Source organism: Synchiropus splendidus, chromosome 1, assembly GCF_027744825.2.
Source record: "Synchiropus splendidus isolate RoL2022-P1 chromosome 1, RoL_Sspl_1.0, whole genome shotgun sequence".
NCBI classification, from domain to species: Eukaryota; Metazoa; Chordata; class Actinopteri; order Syngnathiformes; family Callionymidae; genus Synchiropus; species Synchiropus splendidus.
In genome coordinates this window covers 64,109,864-64,125,644 of record NC_071334.1, presented here as the reverse complement: position 1 = coordinate 64,125,644, position 15,781 = coordinate 64,109,864, and the positions used below count along the sequence as shown (strand labels likewise).

The 15,781-nt window shown below is 40.8% G+C and overlaps 1 protein-coding gene across 2 annotated transcripts in view; it reads left to right on the top strand.

Moving 5' to 3' along the window:
* Positions 1-15,781, top strand: part of pard3ba (par-3 family cell polarity regulator beta a) — a 124,098-nt gene that overhangs the window by 50,598 nt on the left and 57,719 nt on the right. For both annotated transcript variants that reach the window (XM_053869492.1, XM_053869493.1), the window contains 5 exons: positions 1,070-1,156; positions 7,829-7,946; positions 10,201-10,357; positions 10,929-11,029; positions 15,433-15,477. In XM_053869492.1, coding sequence (XP_053725467.1) covers positions 1,070-1,156; positions 7,829-7,946; positions 10,201-10,357; positions 10,929-11,029; positions 15,433-15,477 — 508 coding nt within the window. The remainder of the gene's footprint in view (positions 1-1,069; positions 1,157-7,828; positions 7,947-10,200; positions 10,358-10,928; positions 11,030-15,432; positions 15,478-15,781) is intronic.

Here is a 15,781-nt window from a genome sequence, read left to right as displayed (position 1 = left end):
GCACAGGAGTAGAGCTGTTGCAGTTGATCTCTCGGAAATGTATCATTTGTAAATGATCATCTCGGTGAGGTTTTCCGTCTTTGGTGGCACTATGGCACAGATCAGAAAACTTTTCCCATCTATGTGTCAAAGATGAGCCATAAATAATAAACAATGAAACACACTGATCTGTGGAGAATGCAGTCATGTGATCAAATACTGAAATCGATGAACTTTTTTAGTTAATTGAATAGCTTTCGATTTAGCACATTAGCTGGCTGTAAATAAATGACAGTTTCTTTTTTGTTGTGTCGTTTTTTTAAGTCTGTGTTCAGCCCATTTACGGTGCCACAGCAGCCACCATTCTCGGTGTGGTAATTAACACCGGCTGCGTCTCTGATCTGTCTCAGCTGAGGCCCGCCGCAGCACTCCAGCGTGGACACACGAGGCTTCTTTTTCTTTTGTCACAGCCGTAGCACAACTGCATAAATTCAACTCTGCACAAGCGCGGGAGTAGAGTACGGTAGCAAAATAAAAGCATCCAACGAAAAGCAATGCAGGTCGACACAGTCAACCTGTCTTTGTGGGAACAATGCATTTTTAGATAATGGGGACAGGTTTGGACGACCGACTGACCAAACGCTAGTGTTGTTGACCACCTAACCAGAGTGGAGGCCCAGACCAATAATTCACATCAAAATAAGTACAGAACTGATTTTTTTCTTTGAAAGTACTTGGTGTTCTTAATTTATTTTGTAAAATGACAACCGTTACTTTGGCTGACCATTTATTTCTTTTTTTTTTGCTCCTTTCTTGTAACATTTTAAACCTTATATTGTTGTTTAACGCTACAGGACTTGAAGATTTGCCATGTTCTTTTATGATTCTAGGTAACAACCGCATCACCATCGCTGCTTCAAAACCAATTTTACTCCCAAGATTATTTGTTTTTCAAAATATAGAACAGTCAAAGGAGGTCTGTTTTAGCTTTGTTTAAGCCAGAAAATATATGAATTCAGTTACATCTTCTCTTCTTAAGGATACAAAGATCATAACTCGACCCATATTTAACAAGCTTTATGTTCTACAGATGGGAGGTACAAACCCTACGACAACTTATCAACCCAACTCCACCAGCAGCCAGCAGCCAAAGATCCAAATGGTCTCCAACAATCAGGTACTAGTGGGTGACAGCTCCCTCCAGCAGCAGCCTCCACTTCCTCGCCGTTCCTCCTCCCTCCTCCCCACACTGAGGAGACGAGCGACTGAGCCGCTGCCTCAAAGCCTCCGGCAGCGTTATGCACAGAGGCCAGGGGAGACGCACACAAGATACACCTATCGTTTTAATCAGAAGGAGAGGCGGAGCGGTTACACCTTCGGCTTGGCTCAGAGAGACACTGATTTTCAAAACAGCCGTGACGAGGAGGTTTTCACGCACGCAAGCACTCGCGAGGAAGAGTTTGTGCCTCTCAGTCGGACGCCATTTAACTCGAATCGTCACTCAAATTTAAATTACACAGATTACAAATACACACACAGTCGAACACTCCCTGACTTGCAGGATCACATGTTATTAGATAACTCACACAGACACAGCCGCAGTCGGACACTGGAGCCCGACCACAGACCTGTGACTAACTCTTACACAGAAAACATCCGAGCGATGGCAGGACAGATGTACCCCCCCACTCACAACCGAGTCCCCCATTGTAGTTTCACCAGATACCTCGACTCTCAAACACACAGCTATGCACAAAACCGTGATCTCACTCGACACCATCACCTTCGACTCTCTGGTGGTCTCTGATCTGTGCTATAAAATGCACTGCTGCAATGTACTTACCACTATTTGTTAAAGTAAATTATATTTTTTAAATAAGACTGCTAACTAGGGATGCTCCAGTCAGCTGCCGATACAATCAATGATACCGATCGCATGGCTTGACGATGACTTTGTAATATGAGACACTCTGTGTACATGATGATAAATTAACCTTTGAATCATTTTAATTCAGACATGTTTTTATATACCTCTTCAAGGAGGAAAAAAATCCTTGCAGAATGCAGCAACTACTCTGTAAAACAGACAACTGAAAAACATTAAATTCAAAGTGAGACGTAGCAGTTTGGCGAATCTCTTGAGACTTTGCTATGTCTGTGAAATATTTACATACTGTAGCGGGACTCTGAGACAGAGAGCAATGCATTTATGAAAGTTTACACCCCGGTCATTCTCAACAGTTTCAGATAAAGGTGATTAACAAACGAACACTGCAACTGACGGATCCGGTTGTTTAAGTCTCTGTGTAGACACCTGAGAAAGGCAGGTCATCTAGCTTGGTGAAATTAATAATTATTTCTTGGGCCATTTGCTTTGCGTTCCGAATGTCACCCTCGGACTTGCGGGTGTTGTTAAGCGTTAGCCACTTTAACAGCCTGCTACAGAGGAACCAGTGGTCTCACCTTCATGAGCCCGGAAAACTCTCCGTCCTCCATCAAGTACTGGTGCTGTAAGTGGCATATTTAGTTTTAATCTGCTTCCCTGCACAGCATTTTCCCATGCAGGTGCTGCAGGATGCCAACTTTAAATGATAGATTGAATGACAGGTAGTGATCAGCATTCTGCTCTGGATCGATGACCCATTGATCAGTGCGTCTATACTGTTAACATTATTGAAAAACACCAACTTCATGGAAGGTGTCCCTGAGCAGCCGGTCCTAATTTCATGTGTTTAAAAAACTAATGTCATGATGTATTGAAATGCCTTTTCCCTGAGTCTCGAACCTTAAAGACAATCCCTACTGTCAGAAAAAGCCTCTGAAATGTAAAGTATGAAATTGGCCATTCATATTGTGGAAGTGGAGTATTCTTTATAATTTCTACGCACATGCAGTAATTACAGTGTCCATCACATGTAGCTAGCAATGTGGCTGATGTAGAAATGTAGCAGTCTGCAGTTTCCATTAGTCACCACCGCCCACTGAGCCTGCGTACTGTGTCTTTATATAAAGCTTCCTGTTACCTCTGCGACGGACATTCTTAACTGCTTTTGTGCGAACTCTCTATAATTAACGTATCATTTGTCACATCTCCCTCTTTTGCCACCTCCTGCCACTGCAGACTGTAAACCATCTGTTCTTTCCTCCTTCGTCTGTTTTTTCTTTGAATAAACTTTTTCTTTTTAATTGCCTTTTTTTTTTTTTTTTAATCACTATGTATTCTTGCCTTCAGTCTCACCTACCTGTCTGTGTGTCTTTGCTAATAAAGTTCCGTTTAAGCCTCCTGGCACCCGCATGCTTGTCTTGGTTTCTCTTTTGGGTTCCTGCCTTCTTTCTGCTCCTCTTATTTGCTTATTAGATGTTGCACAGGCTATTTCTTTCTTCAGTGTTTGGACTCGGCACATTTTTCCCCTCCCTCCTTGGGTAACTCTAACCAACAAAGCCTGATGCTTGGTGAAACACTTTACACTTAACTAAATATTCATCAGTTGCTGTGTGTCTTAGAAGTGTGTGTGAAAGCAAACCAATATCCAAAACCCCTGGATGAAGATGTGAGCCGTGGCAGGTGGTCCAAAAAATGCTCCATTCAGCTCTGTGTTGAACCTTGACTCATCATTCGAGGAGCTTAGAAAGACGTTCCACGCATTTAAAGCAGATGGTTTGTGATAATTTCATCTTAGAACAGGGCTGGTCGGCACTGACCTGCTCATTGTGGCACCTTCACCTCATCTCACTACAGCTCTTTTTTTAGTCTCAGACATCTAAGCCAGCGGATTAATCCAGTAAAAAAAAGACGGTTCAAAGTTCACCACATATCTGCATCGTCTGCCTCCTTCCAACGGTGCATAGCAAGGACAGTAGCAGCGTGAAGCTGTGTGATAAAACAAACGTAGCCTAAAGCAATTTGACTGTCTGAACCTGGATTTATCTGCTTTAATCTTGCTGTCTCCGGCAGACACATTAATCCTATTAATGTACTCACCCATGCAATCACAAGGATGCTCGCTAAAGGGTTAATATGCAAGTTACTCATTTACATTCTTATACTCTATTTAATTTGCAAAAATAATATTTGCTGTTATGAAAGTGTATATAGAGGGTGGAGACAGAATATATACTCGATACCAATGAAGTCATAAATATCCCTGCTATAAAAAAAACAAAACTAAAAACAAAAACACTTTGTTGTGAGAGTCCATTGGAACATTCTTGTCATGAATCCACTGGCATATATCTGTAGAGGTATTCTGCTCACAAGCTCCCTTCTGTGAGCCTGCAAAGAAGCAGATATTTATCGTAAAACTGACAAACCTTGTCAGTCTCCGAATTAATTATGATTATTATGTTTGTGACACAATTCGAATTAATGAGACATGTTACGATTAACTATACACCATTAGTCACAATATAATATTTGACACCTGAATGAAACATTTTTATGCTCCTATACTGAATTTTTTAAAAGTTCCGTCCATCAGCGCAGTCTCATGTATGGAACCTTCATCATGGATGTTTGGGTTATGACATCATATTATAGAATGTGGCACACCTGGAATTGATGACTATAGAATTTGTCTTATTTGGATCAATGAATATTTTTTGTCTGTAATTGATTATTCAAAATGAATATCTGAATGTCACAAAACAAATGACAGTTTTTGCAGTTTGACTTCCCACTTAAGCAAGCCTCACTAACTAAGGCTGTGTTCTGCCTTCATTTGCATTGAGATTTATCCCCATTCTGTGACTTTTGTAATCCTGTCAAACTTGGTCAAATTCCAATAAACTATTTTTGCACATTTTACTTTCACAATTTGAAAGTTTTAAGCCCAATGACTGATGTAAGCTTTGTTAATTTTCAGATGGACATAAAACAAAGCTTTTATTCATCGAGACTGCGATTCAACATTTACCACTTCATCTACCTCAGTCAGACAATAGGACGGACAGCTAGAAATGAAGAAAAATGGTAAAGTTGCAGAAAGACTATGAATTCATAAGCTTCCCTTATACATGTAGAGGCTTGATCTTTAGTCTGTCTTAGAATAGAGCTATTGTAACTTTCATGAGAGAGTGTCTATTAAAACCTATTGCTAAAAATATAACCAAGCTAAATCATATTTCCATAGACTGATGAACCAAATAAAGGTTTGTGTTCCGTCAGAGTGTGGGTGAGTGTGCGACATGGGTGGGTGAAGCCAATCTAAGCCCATTATATGTGGCAGTATGTGGAGGGGCTAGCTGCAAAGATGAATCCCCCTGTTTACCTATTGTTTGGGGATTAAGATGTCTGACGACTGGCTCGAGGCTTTTAAAGCAAACACGTTTTTGGATGGAATGGATGAATGCATGGGAGGATGGAGGGATGAAAGGAGGAGGGTGTTGTGATGGGATTTATGATGTTGCTGTCAGGAGTCTATGTAGCACATGTGTGCTTGAAGTGATTGACAGCTCAGATGCAGTGACTTATTAAGATATATGGGAGGTAATGATGATCCCTGGGGGACCCCTGCCCCCCGCCAAGTCTTTGATGCCGTCAAGATATCGAGACACCTTTCGTGGATGTAGACTGGGAGCGCTTTTGAGCGTGCTCCACAAGGTGTTTGTCTACATGTGACGCTTTAAGTTTCCCCTTCTTTGACCACAGATCGTGTGACGTCTGTCATCTGGATGTGATGGGGGGGTGGGGTCTCCTTTGTAGTCCAGGATGTCACTTTGATAGCATGGCTGTCAATCCCCCAGGATTATCTTAATTACTCCATTTCGGTTCTCCTTTTCGAGTGGAATGAAGCTTTTTCCTCTCATTGACGAGAGCCGGCGCGTGTTTGAAAGGAAATCCCCCATACCTAGGTGGATTGAGGTTTTCCGTCAAATTCTGTAGTCTATCTTCGGCGAGCAGGTATGATTCAGTAAAAGTAGAATTAGATATTGGCAATACATTTTTAGCACTTAAGACTTCTGAATTGACTTCTTCAAATTTCACTCTTGCTATACTTACATTTCCAATAAACTCGCTGAAACTTTAATCTTGCTTTAGTGGGACTCTCCATCATTGGGTTCGCCAGTCACCTCAGAGACATTTCTGGTGTTTCGACAATTCAGCCGTGTGTGCAACTCTATGTTATGCGAAGTTGAAACACGTACGTTAGTTTCATGCTTTACACTTCTCCTGGTTCGGTTCCACTTCACTGCCATTTCAGGTTGTTCACATTCATTTAGCCACTTAGGCAATTTATCTCATTTGCAGTTTTGTTCACACTTAAGCCACATTAGCAAGTTTGAGCCTAAGCACAGGTTGTCCGCTCCTTTGTGGGTTGAGTGTGAGTTTTAAAGCTACATGCTGTGGTTCTCCACTCATTAAAATAGTGATGAAAATAGTGATATACCTCTGTTTTAATGCCTTTGTTTCATTTTAATAATTGCATTGTTGCAAAGCTAATGTGGTTTAATGTAGCTGGGCATCATCTCAGGCTCATTTAGATCTTCAATCTGCCGAAAAAACTGCAGTGTGAGTTATTTCTATATGCCCCCTCTTGTAATTCCCTCAATGAGGGTTTCCCACTGCGCTTTAAAGGCTGTCTGCTCTGACTACCTTGCATAAAAGCATTATAGATGAGTTCAGAAACATGCTTAACAGAGCAGCCAAACTAAAACGGACCTCCTCACTATGTCTCCTCTGAGGTTGTAGAATGTTGGTTTAACCACATCCAGCTGCCATTTCTTCTGCTATGTTTGGACAGAAGTCTCTATGGACCCTCCATGATTTCACTGACTTGGGAAAGTCATGGTGACTGGACCAAATTTCAGTGCATTGGAGATTTCACGGGGGTTGGTTGAAATTGAATTAATAGTTGTGATCATAACATCACAATTTCCTGGAGGGACTGTATACGGAATATGCTCACAATCAATTGAAAAAAGTGATGGTGTTCTTGCTCCTTGTTATTGAATGTGAAAATCTTTGTGTGTTTATAGTGAGTAAATAATACCCTTATAGATAGACATGATATTAATCCCTGCATGTGGAAATTCAAAATTGCTAAGTAGGGGAAGAACAATAGATTATAAATTGTTAACAGGAACATTAAAAACATTCTCTACAAATACCCCCCACCGCACTTTACAGCAATCAAATTGCAGTAGGAGTAAAAGATCTCCTTAAGCGCTCTGTCCTCCAGTGCAAGGAGAGAAGATGCTCAGACCTATGGCTTTTCTGAACAGTCCCACGCAGTGGGTGCCTGGTGTTACTGAGGATGCACTGTACCTTACTCCACTTGCATCTCTCCTCGGTGAAAGAAAGTAAAGGCTGTTTTTTAAAACCTTTTTGTTATAATTTACAGTATGTAGAACCAATGATATTGCCGAAGGTGGATGTATATAAAGAGCTTTTATTTCATAAAAGCCTCCCCTGTTCTCTGAAGACACTTTTCTGAAAGGAAACTTGTGTTTCACTTGGCGACATGACACATTTCCTCTTCAATTACAGTCAACATGGCTGTTTAGTGGTAGGACAGCTCCTCCGAGATTTGTTCTAAATCTGCCCGTAGCTCCCACCATTCTTCAAATCAGTATCCTCGTGAAATCAGGATTCACCACTTGTGCGGGGTGAACAAAGGGAAAGAAAAAAAAAACATTTGTGGGCAACACTTGAAGGTAAAGAGCTTGAGATGAGAGCTGCAGATGAGTTCTCACTGAAATTTTCTCCTTTAATTTTCCCTCATAAAATTAGTCTCATTCAAGCTGTGTGTCTGTTGTATTAGGACTTTTATTATTATTATTCTCCAGTATTTAAATTATTGAAATGTCTAAATGGTTGAACAGTCTAAACTTATCGTATTTCATTTTGTAGTCACAGGATAACCAGATCCATGATGAGTACCAGGGAGCTCAACGACCCACAAACCTGTTCCCCACACTCAATGGTGCAGGTTACGGTGACATAACCAGCAACACAAACTCTAGAAGTGGTGAGTACTTGACTTTGTGTCCAATATTTGTCTGTTTGATCAGTCACACAGTCAACACGAGGCTTGACGGCTTTGTATGCTCACGTTATCTGTGTCTGCATACGGCTGTTTGTTTATTTGTGTGTATGCGCACGCGCGTGTGTAACTCAGCCAACCACAGCCATTCGTCTTTACAAAATAATGGATCAGTTTTTTCTTCAAGCGGCTCTTCATATCTCTTTCAGTCTGCGTATTCAGCTGGAAAACAGAGAATGTCATTAACTGTTTTTTTTTCTCTGAAAGCTTCGGTTTGTTTTTGAAAAGATTCGACCTTGGAAACATTACACTGATGCTTGTAAGTGGGACCCATTTGCATACAGGGTTTTGTGCAGCTTCCGCCTAGTGGTGTTAAAAAAAGGAAGAAAAGAGGGGAACAAACTGTTTAGAATTCATTCTTTATCTCCCCCACTCCTCACCCTTCTTCACCCCCCCCACTGGGATGCAGGGAGATGGAAGTGCCTTTCTTGTCAGTTCTCCATCAGTCTGGTGCAGCGCTGAAGTATCAGAGGGGATTTGAACACAAAAGGGGGGAAATGATGCGCCGCTTCCTGTCTGGGATTTTTTTTGTCCAACAAATTATGGAAATGTTGGATGTTATAAATAGGCTTTTGTTTGGAAATTATTATTGTGAGGCTATAATGTGGGTGTAAAATGAGTCACTTGTTTGGCATTTGCACTACAATACCTAAAGCTTTGAAAGAACAAGTCGTAGATAAGAAGATGATGAATAGGTTTTTGCCTTTATTGTTATTATGCTGCATTCAACAACGTATCTCGGCTGTACGTGTGTGAGGAGACTAATAAACAGCATTTATTATATAACTGTTTGCACACACAGCGCCGCATGTAGGTGGTGTGGTTTTTGACTTACTCCTGAGCAATGTGTCCACTGACATCACAGACGCAATAGAGACACAGAGCTCAGAGATGCCTTAGTCATTTCACCAGTATTAAAGGCATAAGTATGTTCATTGATTTTGGAGATGGAATCCTGTAATGCTGAGAACATGAGCATTGCGGCCTCCTCACCCGCTGTTATGTTTGTCGTGTGTCTCCTGAAATGCTGCACTGCAGGCCCTCTCTGAAGTTTTTTCCTGTTTTCATGTGGGAGCCAGCAGAGGTTTTATGCTTTCTCCTGTCCAGTCACAGCAGAGTGGGTGTGACTGGGGAGCATGAGCTCCCGCGAGGCTATGCATGTTCAATGGGCTTGGCTTTAGCACATTTTCCATTGTTGATATTTTTAAAAAGAGTTTTGCGCATAAAGAAACATACTGCAGCGTTCCGTATGGTTCCAGTATTGTAAAAACAACTAAGTCAGCAGGATTGGTCACGATATCCTTTTCTTGTCCACAAATTATCTTTGACCAAAATCTTCAAAAAAAAGATCGGTGGGTTTTCATTGATTTATGACGCTTTAAAAGCTGCAGTTCTGGTACAACCAAGGCTCAGAGCTGCCAACACTGTTCTTCGATCAATATCACGTTATTTTGTGATATTAGGCGCATTCGAGTTTGAGGTGCCGAGGTGATTGTTCTCGATGTGCTGCTTCTCAGGTGGAAATCAGGATTTATTTACATGTCAAGACTCTGCATTCACCTGTTGGCAACATGTAATTTCCTGATGTTCATAAAACACTCGTAGAGATTTAAGAAGCGCATATCTGGGTTGTGCGGACGACTCTGACTCTGAAACTCATGACAGAAAATGTCAATTACACTAAGTTCATTCCCACAAATATGTATTTGAAAGTACTTAAAGCGAGATAAGTATCGTGTAATAACTTTGTAGTTTCAGATGTGATTGATCATATAATTCTTTTACCCTGCTGAAAGCTCTGGGTTTCCATAAAGTACCATTCAAAGTGAAGCATAAATAATTGATCTAGTTAACAAGACGTGAAATATTGGCACACACAGCAAAGGCTCCATATTTTTGATATTCTACTATGCAGCGTAAACGCCATACGAAAAGTCATGTCGGGACATTATTGGAAAGGTTTATCCTCCATTTTTGTGTCGGCAATAATAAGTCAACTTTCGATCACTGCACCAGTGACATTGTCTGTTCGGTCTAGTGTGAATGACCGAACAGACATGTGACTGTCCATTTTAATATTGTCTCTCTCCATTTTAATATTGTCTTTAAATGATATTCCCATGGGGACATTTATCAGAGAACAGTTTCACACCTTCCCTCGTGTGCTCCAACTCCTCAGCTCTGTATCCTGTCGCCTCCACCAACGGCAGCCATGGTCACTACGGCAACGACATGGATGAGGATGATGATTTGGAGGAAGGCTTCCCTCCACCACCATCACCGGGCGCAGTGGAGGAGATGAATAGAGAATTAGCAGTTTCTCCAGCTCACCACAGGTGGCTCACTCGCCCCATCATCCCTCTGTTTTTACTGCTCACTGGTGTTTCTTTACCAGCCTTTCTTTTATGATGCACTTGATAAACAAAAATAAAACACACATGCATTATTTATGTCGAGATGGCTATTTGCATTATTTATAGTTGTTATTGTGAAAGCTGCGTAATGGATTTTTTATTATCTCCTCTCCTCATTGTGGAATGAGTCTATAAGAAAGCAGTGACACTGCCAGAATAAACATTGTTGATTGCATCACTTTTGTCGACAGGGCTTGTTTGAAATGAATGGATTTTGTAGAGAGTTACATCCTCGCCTCATTTCACTCTGAGATAACATCATAAAAACACCAGGGTGAAAATAATCCCACTGTGCCTTCGCCTAATTACTCTCAAGTATTGAATCCTCCAAGTTGGATCGTCGACAGTGTGTGAAGTGGCTGCTGTGACTCGGAGTCAGATCACCAAAAAAAAAAAATCAATCATCAATGAGGAATGACACATAATGATTGTGAAATCTGGTTGTCAAAATACTTTCTGACTGATGCTGACACGTCTTTGTCTGTTTTTGAAGAGCTCATCAAAGTCATGTGGACATCAACTACACTGGAGGACCAAGGATCACACCAAGAGACAACATACCTCGCAATAGAGCCTCCAAGAGCATGGACCTAGGTGAGGCCCACACACACTGCTGCGCTGTCCCACACTGTTGAGCAATATTTACACTCATTATACACGCTAGTGTTGTAGAAAAGACCACATCAACCGAGGCAAGACATTTTGGAGAGCAGAATATAGAGTCTGAGACCATGACAGTAAATGTCAAAGAAAATTAACAACAAAACTGAACAAATGACCAGGATCTTTTTTTAATGTATCATTCTTTTATATAAATTCATCAGCAACATTTTTTACGGTAATGTTTTAGGAAAAAAATAAATATATAAACCAGAGGAAGAAATTAGCTTATTTTTGCCCCTTGTCTTCAGATAGTGCGCCAACATTTCACAAATGGACTTTCTCACTCTAGCTAAATACAGTAAATGGGTCCTTTTTTCTTCCTCTTTGTGCCGATAAAAGCAGCACGTTGTCCTGGCTGTCTCTGTGATTTATGCTACACAGAATTTGGTTTACAGCTCCAGTCTGTATTGTTCCAGAAACCAAACCTAATAATTTATGAGTTTGCCAATATTTTCCTTGGAAAGTTTCCCATGATGCGCCATCTTCAGTCGTCACCACCACAACTTTCCACGCAAATTCATCGAATCACTTTAGTCTCCTTTCGCCCTCTCCTGTACAAGGCCTGTGTACATTCAATAATGTTAATGTTCAAATTAATGAGCCACTGAACAACTCCAGTTACACACACAAACATTCCCCTCCTTTGCCTCTCAGACGCCGCCCATCTGTCAGTCTCCGCCCCTGTGGGGAGCTCTGTAACAAAACAACATGTGCACACTAGATGCTGTCATTCCATTTTATACTTGGCAACCTGGTTCTTTTTAAGGCTAAAAACTAAACACAGTTTTTTTTATGAGCCAAGGTAAAAAGGATCCAGATCCTTAAATGATCGCAGCTTTCACCACAATATATTTTTTTGAATCTGCCACAAAATGCAGGCATTTTGGTCAGAACATTCAATATTTTGTATTTCGGAATCAGCTATGTCATTTTCCCTCATGTAAAGCACCGGCAGGTGCAAACGTTACTTGCACACTTGCCCTTCAGTGTGCAGCCTAGACCTGCCAACCGCAAACCTCATTTCACGTTCGCCGTCTACATCCTTTCTACATTCTTTCATAGTGTATTCATTTTTGTACAAAAATGCTTTTCATTCGTGCTGTCAATTGATTAAAAGTTTAATCTCACCTAACTGCACTAAAGCTAAGTTAAAACTCGTGATTAATGGCAAATGAATCACATGTTTTGTATCTCTTCTAGATTTATCTTGAAGCAAGAGCATATCAACACCACAGTGGCCATTAGTGCTTTCCTCATGCACATGTTTGTTTACTACAACAACCCAAGATAGCAGAGAGTGTCAAGAACATTCTTGAGAGTAACCTCACAGGGACTATAAAGGTTAAAATCAAAACATTGTAAACATTGTTGTCATTTATTTGGCATTAATCGTGGGTTAAGTCAGCTTCAGTGTGATTACATTTTTTATCAATTGACAGCCCTAGTTTTTACTAAACCAGTCCTCATGTTATATTGTTATTGACTTATCTGGCATGAAGACCCAAATATGAAATGTTGTCCAAATTGTTCCACTGTTCCTCACGAGGCATGCGCAAACACATGCACATGTTGTGACATTCACAAATTAGTGGTCTCCCCTTCAGACCTTGTATGTAAACATGTTTTCATTGAAACGCCATGCGACAGAACACTTCGCCTTGGAAGAAGATGGACAGATTTCAACGCATACGTTTTTGTGTCATCGACCCAGATTGGTGGATGCAAACATGGAGTCTTGAAATAAACTTAAATCAAAAATGTAAAATGTTAGTAGAGTTTCAAACACATCTCTGCAGTCACAAAGTTTCACATTTGTGGCGATTATTTGCAGTCATGCCCACACACACACACACACACACACACACACACACACACACACTCTCATGCTCACACAGCAATCAGTTCACCGATATCAGTACATTTCTTTGTTGTGATATGTTGAGACCTATGCCGTTTTCCACTGCCTTAAGAGATTTGACCTCCTGAACCCATGAACGAAGGGAGTGTGGGGGTTCCATTTTATAGGATCTCATTGTGTGTGTGGTGAGACCAAAGGGTCTTATTTCCTGGCGCTAACCTCAAATGACCTGTCTCTGTCTTCGTCTGCAGCTCCAACATTTTTTCCATTTTCTATCTATGATGATTATGTTCCGCACCATTATTTCTCTCAAATGTGACTTTCAGCTTTTGAAGCCTCAAAATATATTTTAGGTTTTATTTCAGGAGTTTTCCAAATTGAAATCAGAAGTGTTACTCTGGGAACTTTGTAGAAAGTGTCACTAAAACACCTCACTGACGTTTCATTCTTCTGACTTGTTTCATAACTAAGTAAAGTAAATTCTTCCTCTGGAAATATCCAAAGTAGTCCTGAAGTCATGAAGTTTTTCACACCAACTTTATTTATGTTAACACTCCCCTCTATCTCTAACCCTCATTCTCTCTGATTTCCATTCCCAGTTCATTAGGTTTAGTAGATTGTCTTTCCTGCTCCCTCGCAAGTGTCTGCCACCCAAACTTATTGGCTTTCATTATAGACCAGGGTGGTCCACACTGGGACACACACACACCAGCACAACAATGGCCCTTCATCCTCGAAATTCTACCTCCACCGTGGAATGATTTGCTTTCTTTTCTTCAAAATGTGCTAGATTGAAATGGGGTTATATTTTAGTAGATTTTTTTAATCTGAAAACTGTCAAAAAGAAATGCAAAGTAGTTCACTGTGATGTTCATCCTACAGTTTGTTGTCACTTTCATTCTTGTTAGTGTAACATCTCAATAAATATTTACTGTCATTTCTAGTTTCATCTAAATCTGAATAGAAACCAAAAGCAACTTTGCTAAAGCTATGTGTCGAAAATAGCTTAAGACATGCTCTTGGTGGGGTGTAGGGCTGGTTGTGCCTCCAGGGTTTCAAAATGGCCGGCCCTACCAGACCTGTGACTTCTGGTCTCCCTGCAGTCTGCCTGGTCCTTCCTGGGGCTGCTCTCTTGTGTCATTTGTGGTGGGTGTGGAGTTGCCTCTCTCCATGGGGCATTGTGTACTGCCTCTGGGTGCCCTATATTGTGGCAGATTGTTGGGTGGTGTGCAGGACCAGGGCCAAGTTTGGGGGAGGCTGACGCATTAATCGACGACAACAACTGTTTGAAGTGTTCAGACACTGCCACGGGACAGGGGCACTATATTTGTCTGTGCTGCTGTGACCACCCACAGCTGTAGGGCTTGCAGGACCAGATGAAAAGAAAGCAGATATCACAATTTGAAAGTGCCGACCTTACAGGGCAAACCATGGAGGAGACTGGGTGAATTTTCCCTGCCTTTAGTCTGCCTTCCTTGAGGGCATGGTTGAGGGTTGGGTTGGCCTCAGGGGTGTGTGCATGTGCTGCGTCCAGGATGTCTCCCCTGCCACTTGTCCCTTCTAAGTTGGACCCTTTCCAGTCGTGGCGGCTATCGTGCCATTTTTTTTGCTGGTTAAATTAATTTTTTTTCTGATGTTTTGATTTGAATGCCACAGTCCAAAGTCTTAGTCTCACAATCAAATATCTTCATTCAGACTCTGGCTTTGGTTTTGCTCCTGTCACTGGACTGGCATACGAGAGCTGAAAGGGTTAACTACAGTTTACATATGTATACTTACCGCTCATCCTGCTAATAATAATCACTATTCTAGATCTTACATTTCCCGTTCTTCTGCAAAGTATGTGATGATGAGGACAAATGGAGGACGAGGAAGTGCCTTGCTGGTGTTTTTCTTTGTTGCCAGCAAAGTAGGAAAAATCATTTATCTGTCTTAAAAGCCTGAGTGTGCGTTGCAAATTTGCTTTTAGTCTGACCTTTTTAGAGACGATCATTATTTGGCTCACAAAGATTTTGGGATACTTCCATTAAATAGTTTGACATTTATGCTGAGTGTGTGGTCTTTCAGAAGCACAACTGGAGTCAACTTGAATGCTGTACTCTTGACATTTGTGGAGTTGTGACGTTTCACAGCAGCTTCAGATAGAAACAAGCAAACCAATTTAACTTTTTTATCTGATTTTTGAAATTCATGTTTGCAGAGGTGATAAGCACGTAGCTCTGTCAAATAAATGATATCTCTAATCCTTTGTTCCTTTGTTTTTATTGTACGTTGAATTGTTTTTGGAAGCTATGTTGTGCATTATTTATCGAGCATTGAATTTGTGGTTGAAGATGCCTTCTATACTTTTACATTTACATAAATACACGCTGCAGTGTGTTGTAGTACTCAAAATGTAAATTATTAATTTGGTATTGATCTGTTTTGGTTAACCATATGTTTTCTGGAGGAGTAATGCTGCTGTCCTTAATTTTAGTGGCTGATGAGAGCAACATGGAATCGCTGGTCGGACACAGCAATGGTGAGTAAAATATCTCCTCTGTAAATGTTTAATGATTGATATTGGAAGTGTGATTTTTTTTTTTTTTTTTCCCCAAAGAGGAGCATGAATAAATCATCAAGAGGCTTGTAAATGGAGAATTGTTAGTCTTTAAAGTGTCTGTTCTTGTCTGATGTGGAACACTACCTCATTACTGTTGCAGGCGAAGCACATGAAATATGATGGAGGGACAAAATACTGCTGAGAGTTTTCCGACTCTTTGATAAAATGAATCAGAAAATTAAGTGTGCTTTCTTACATTATATGAGTTGTGTGGCTTGTCATT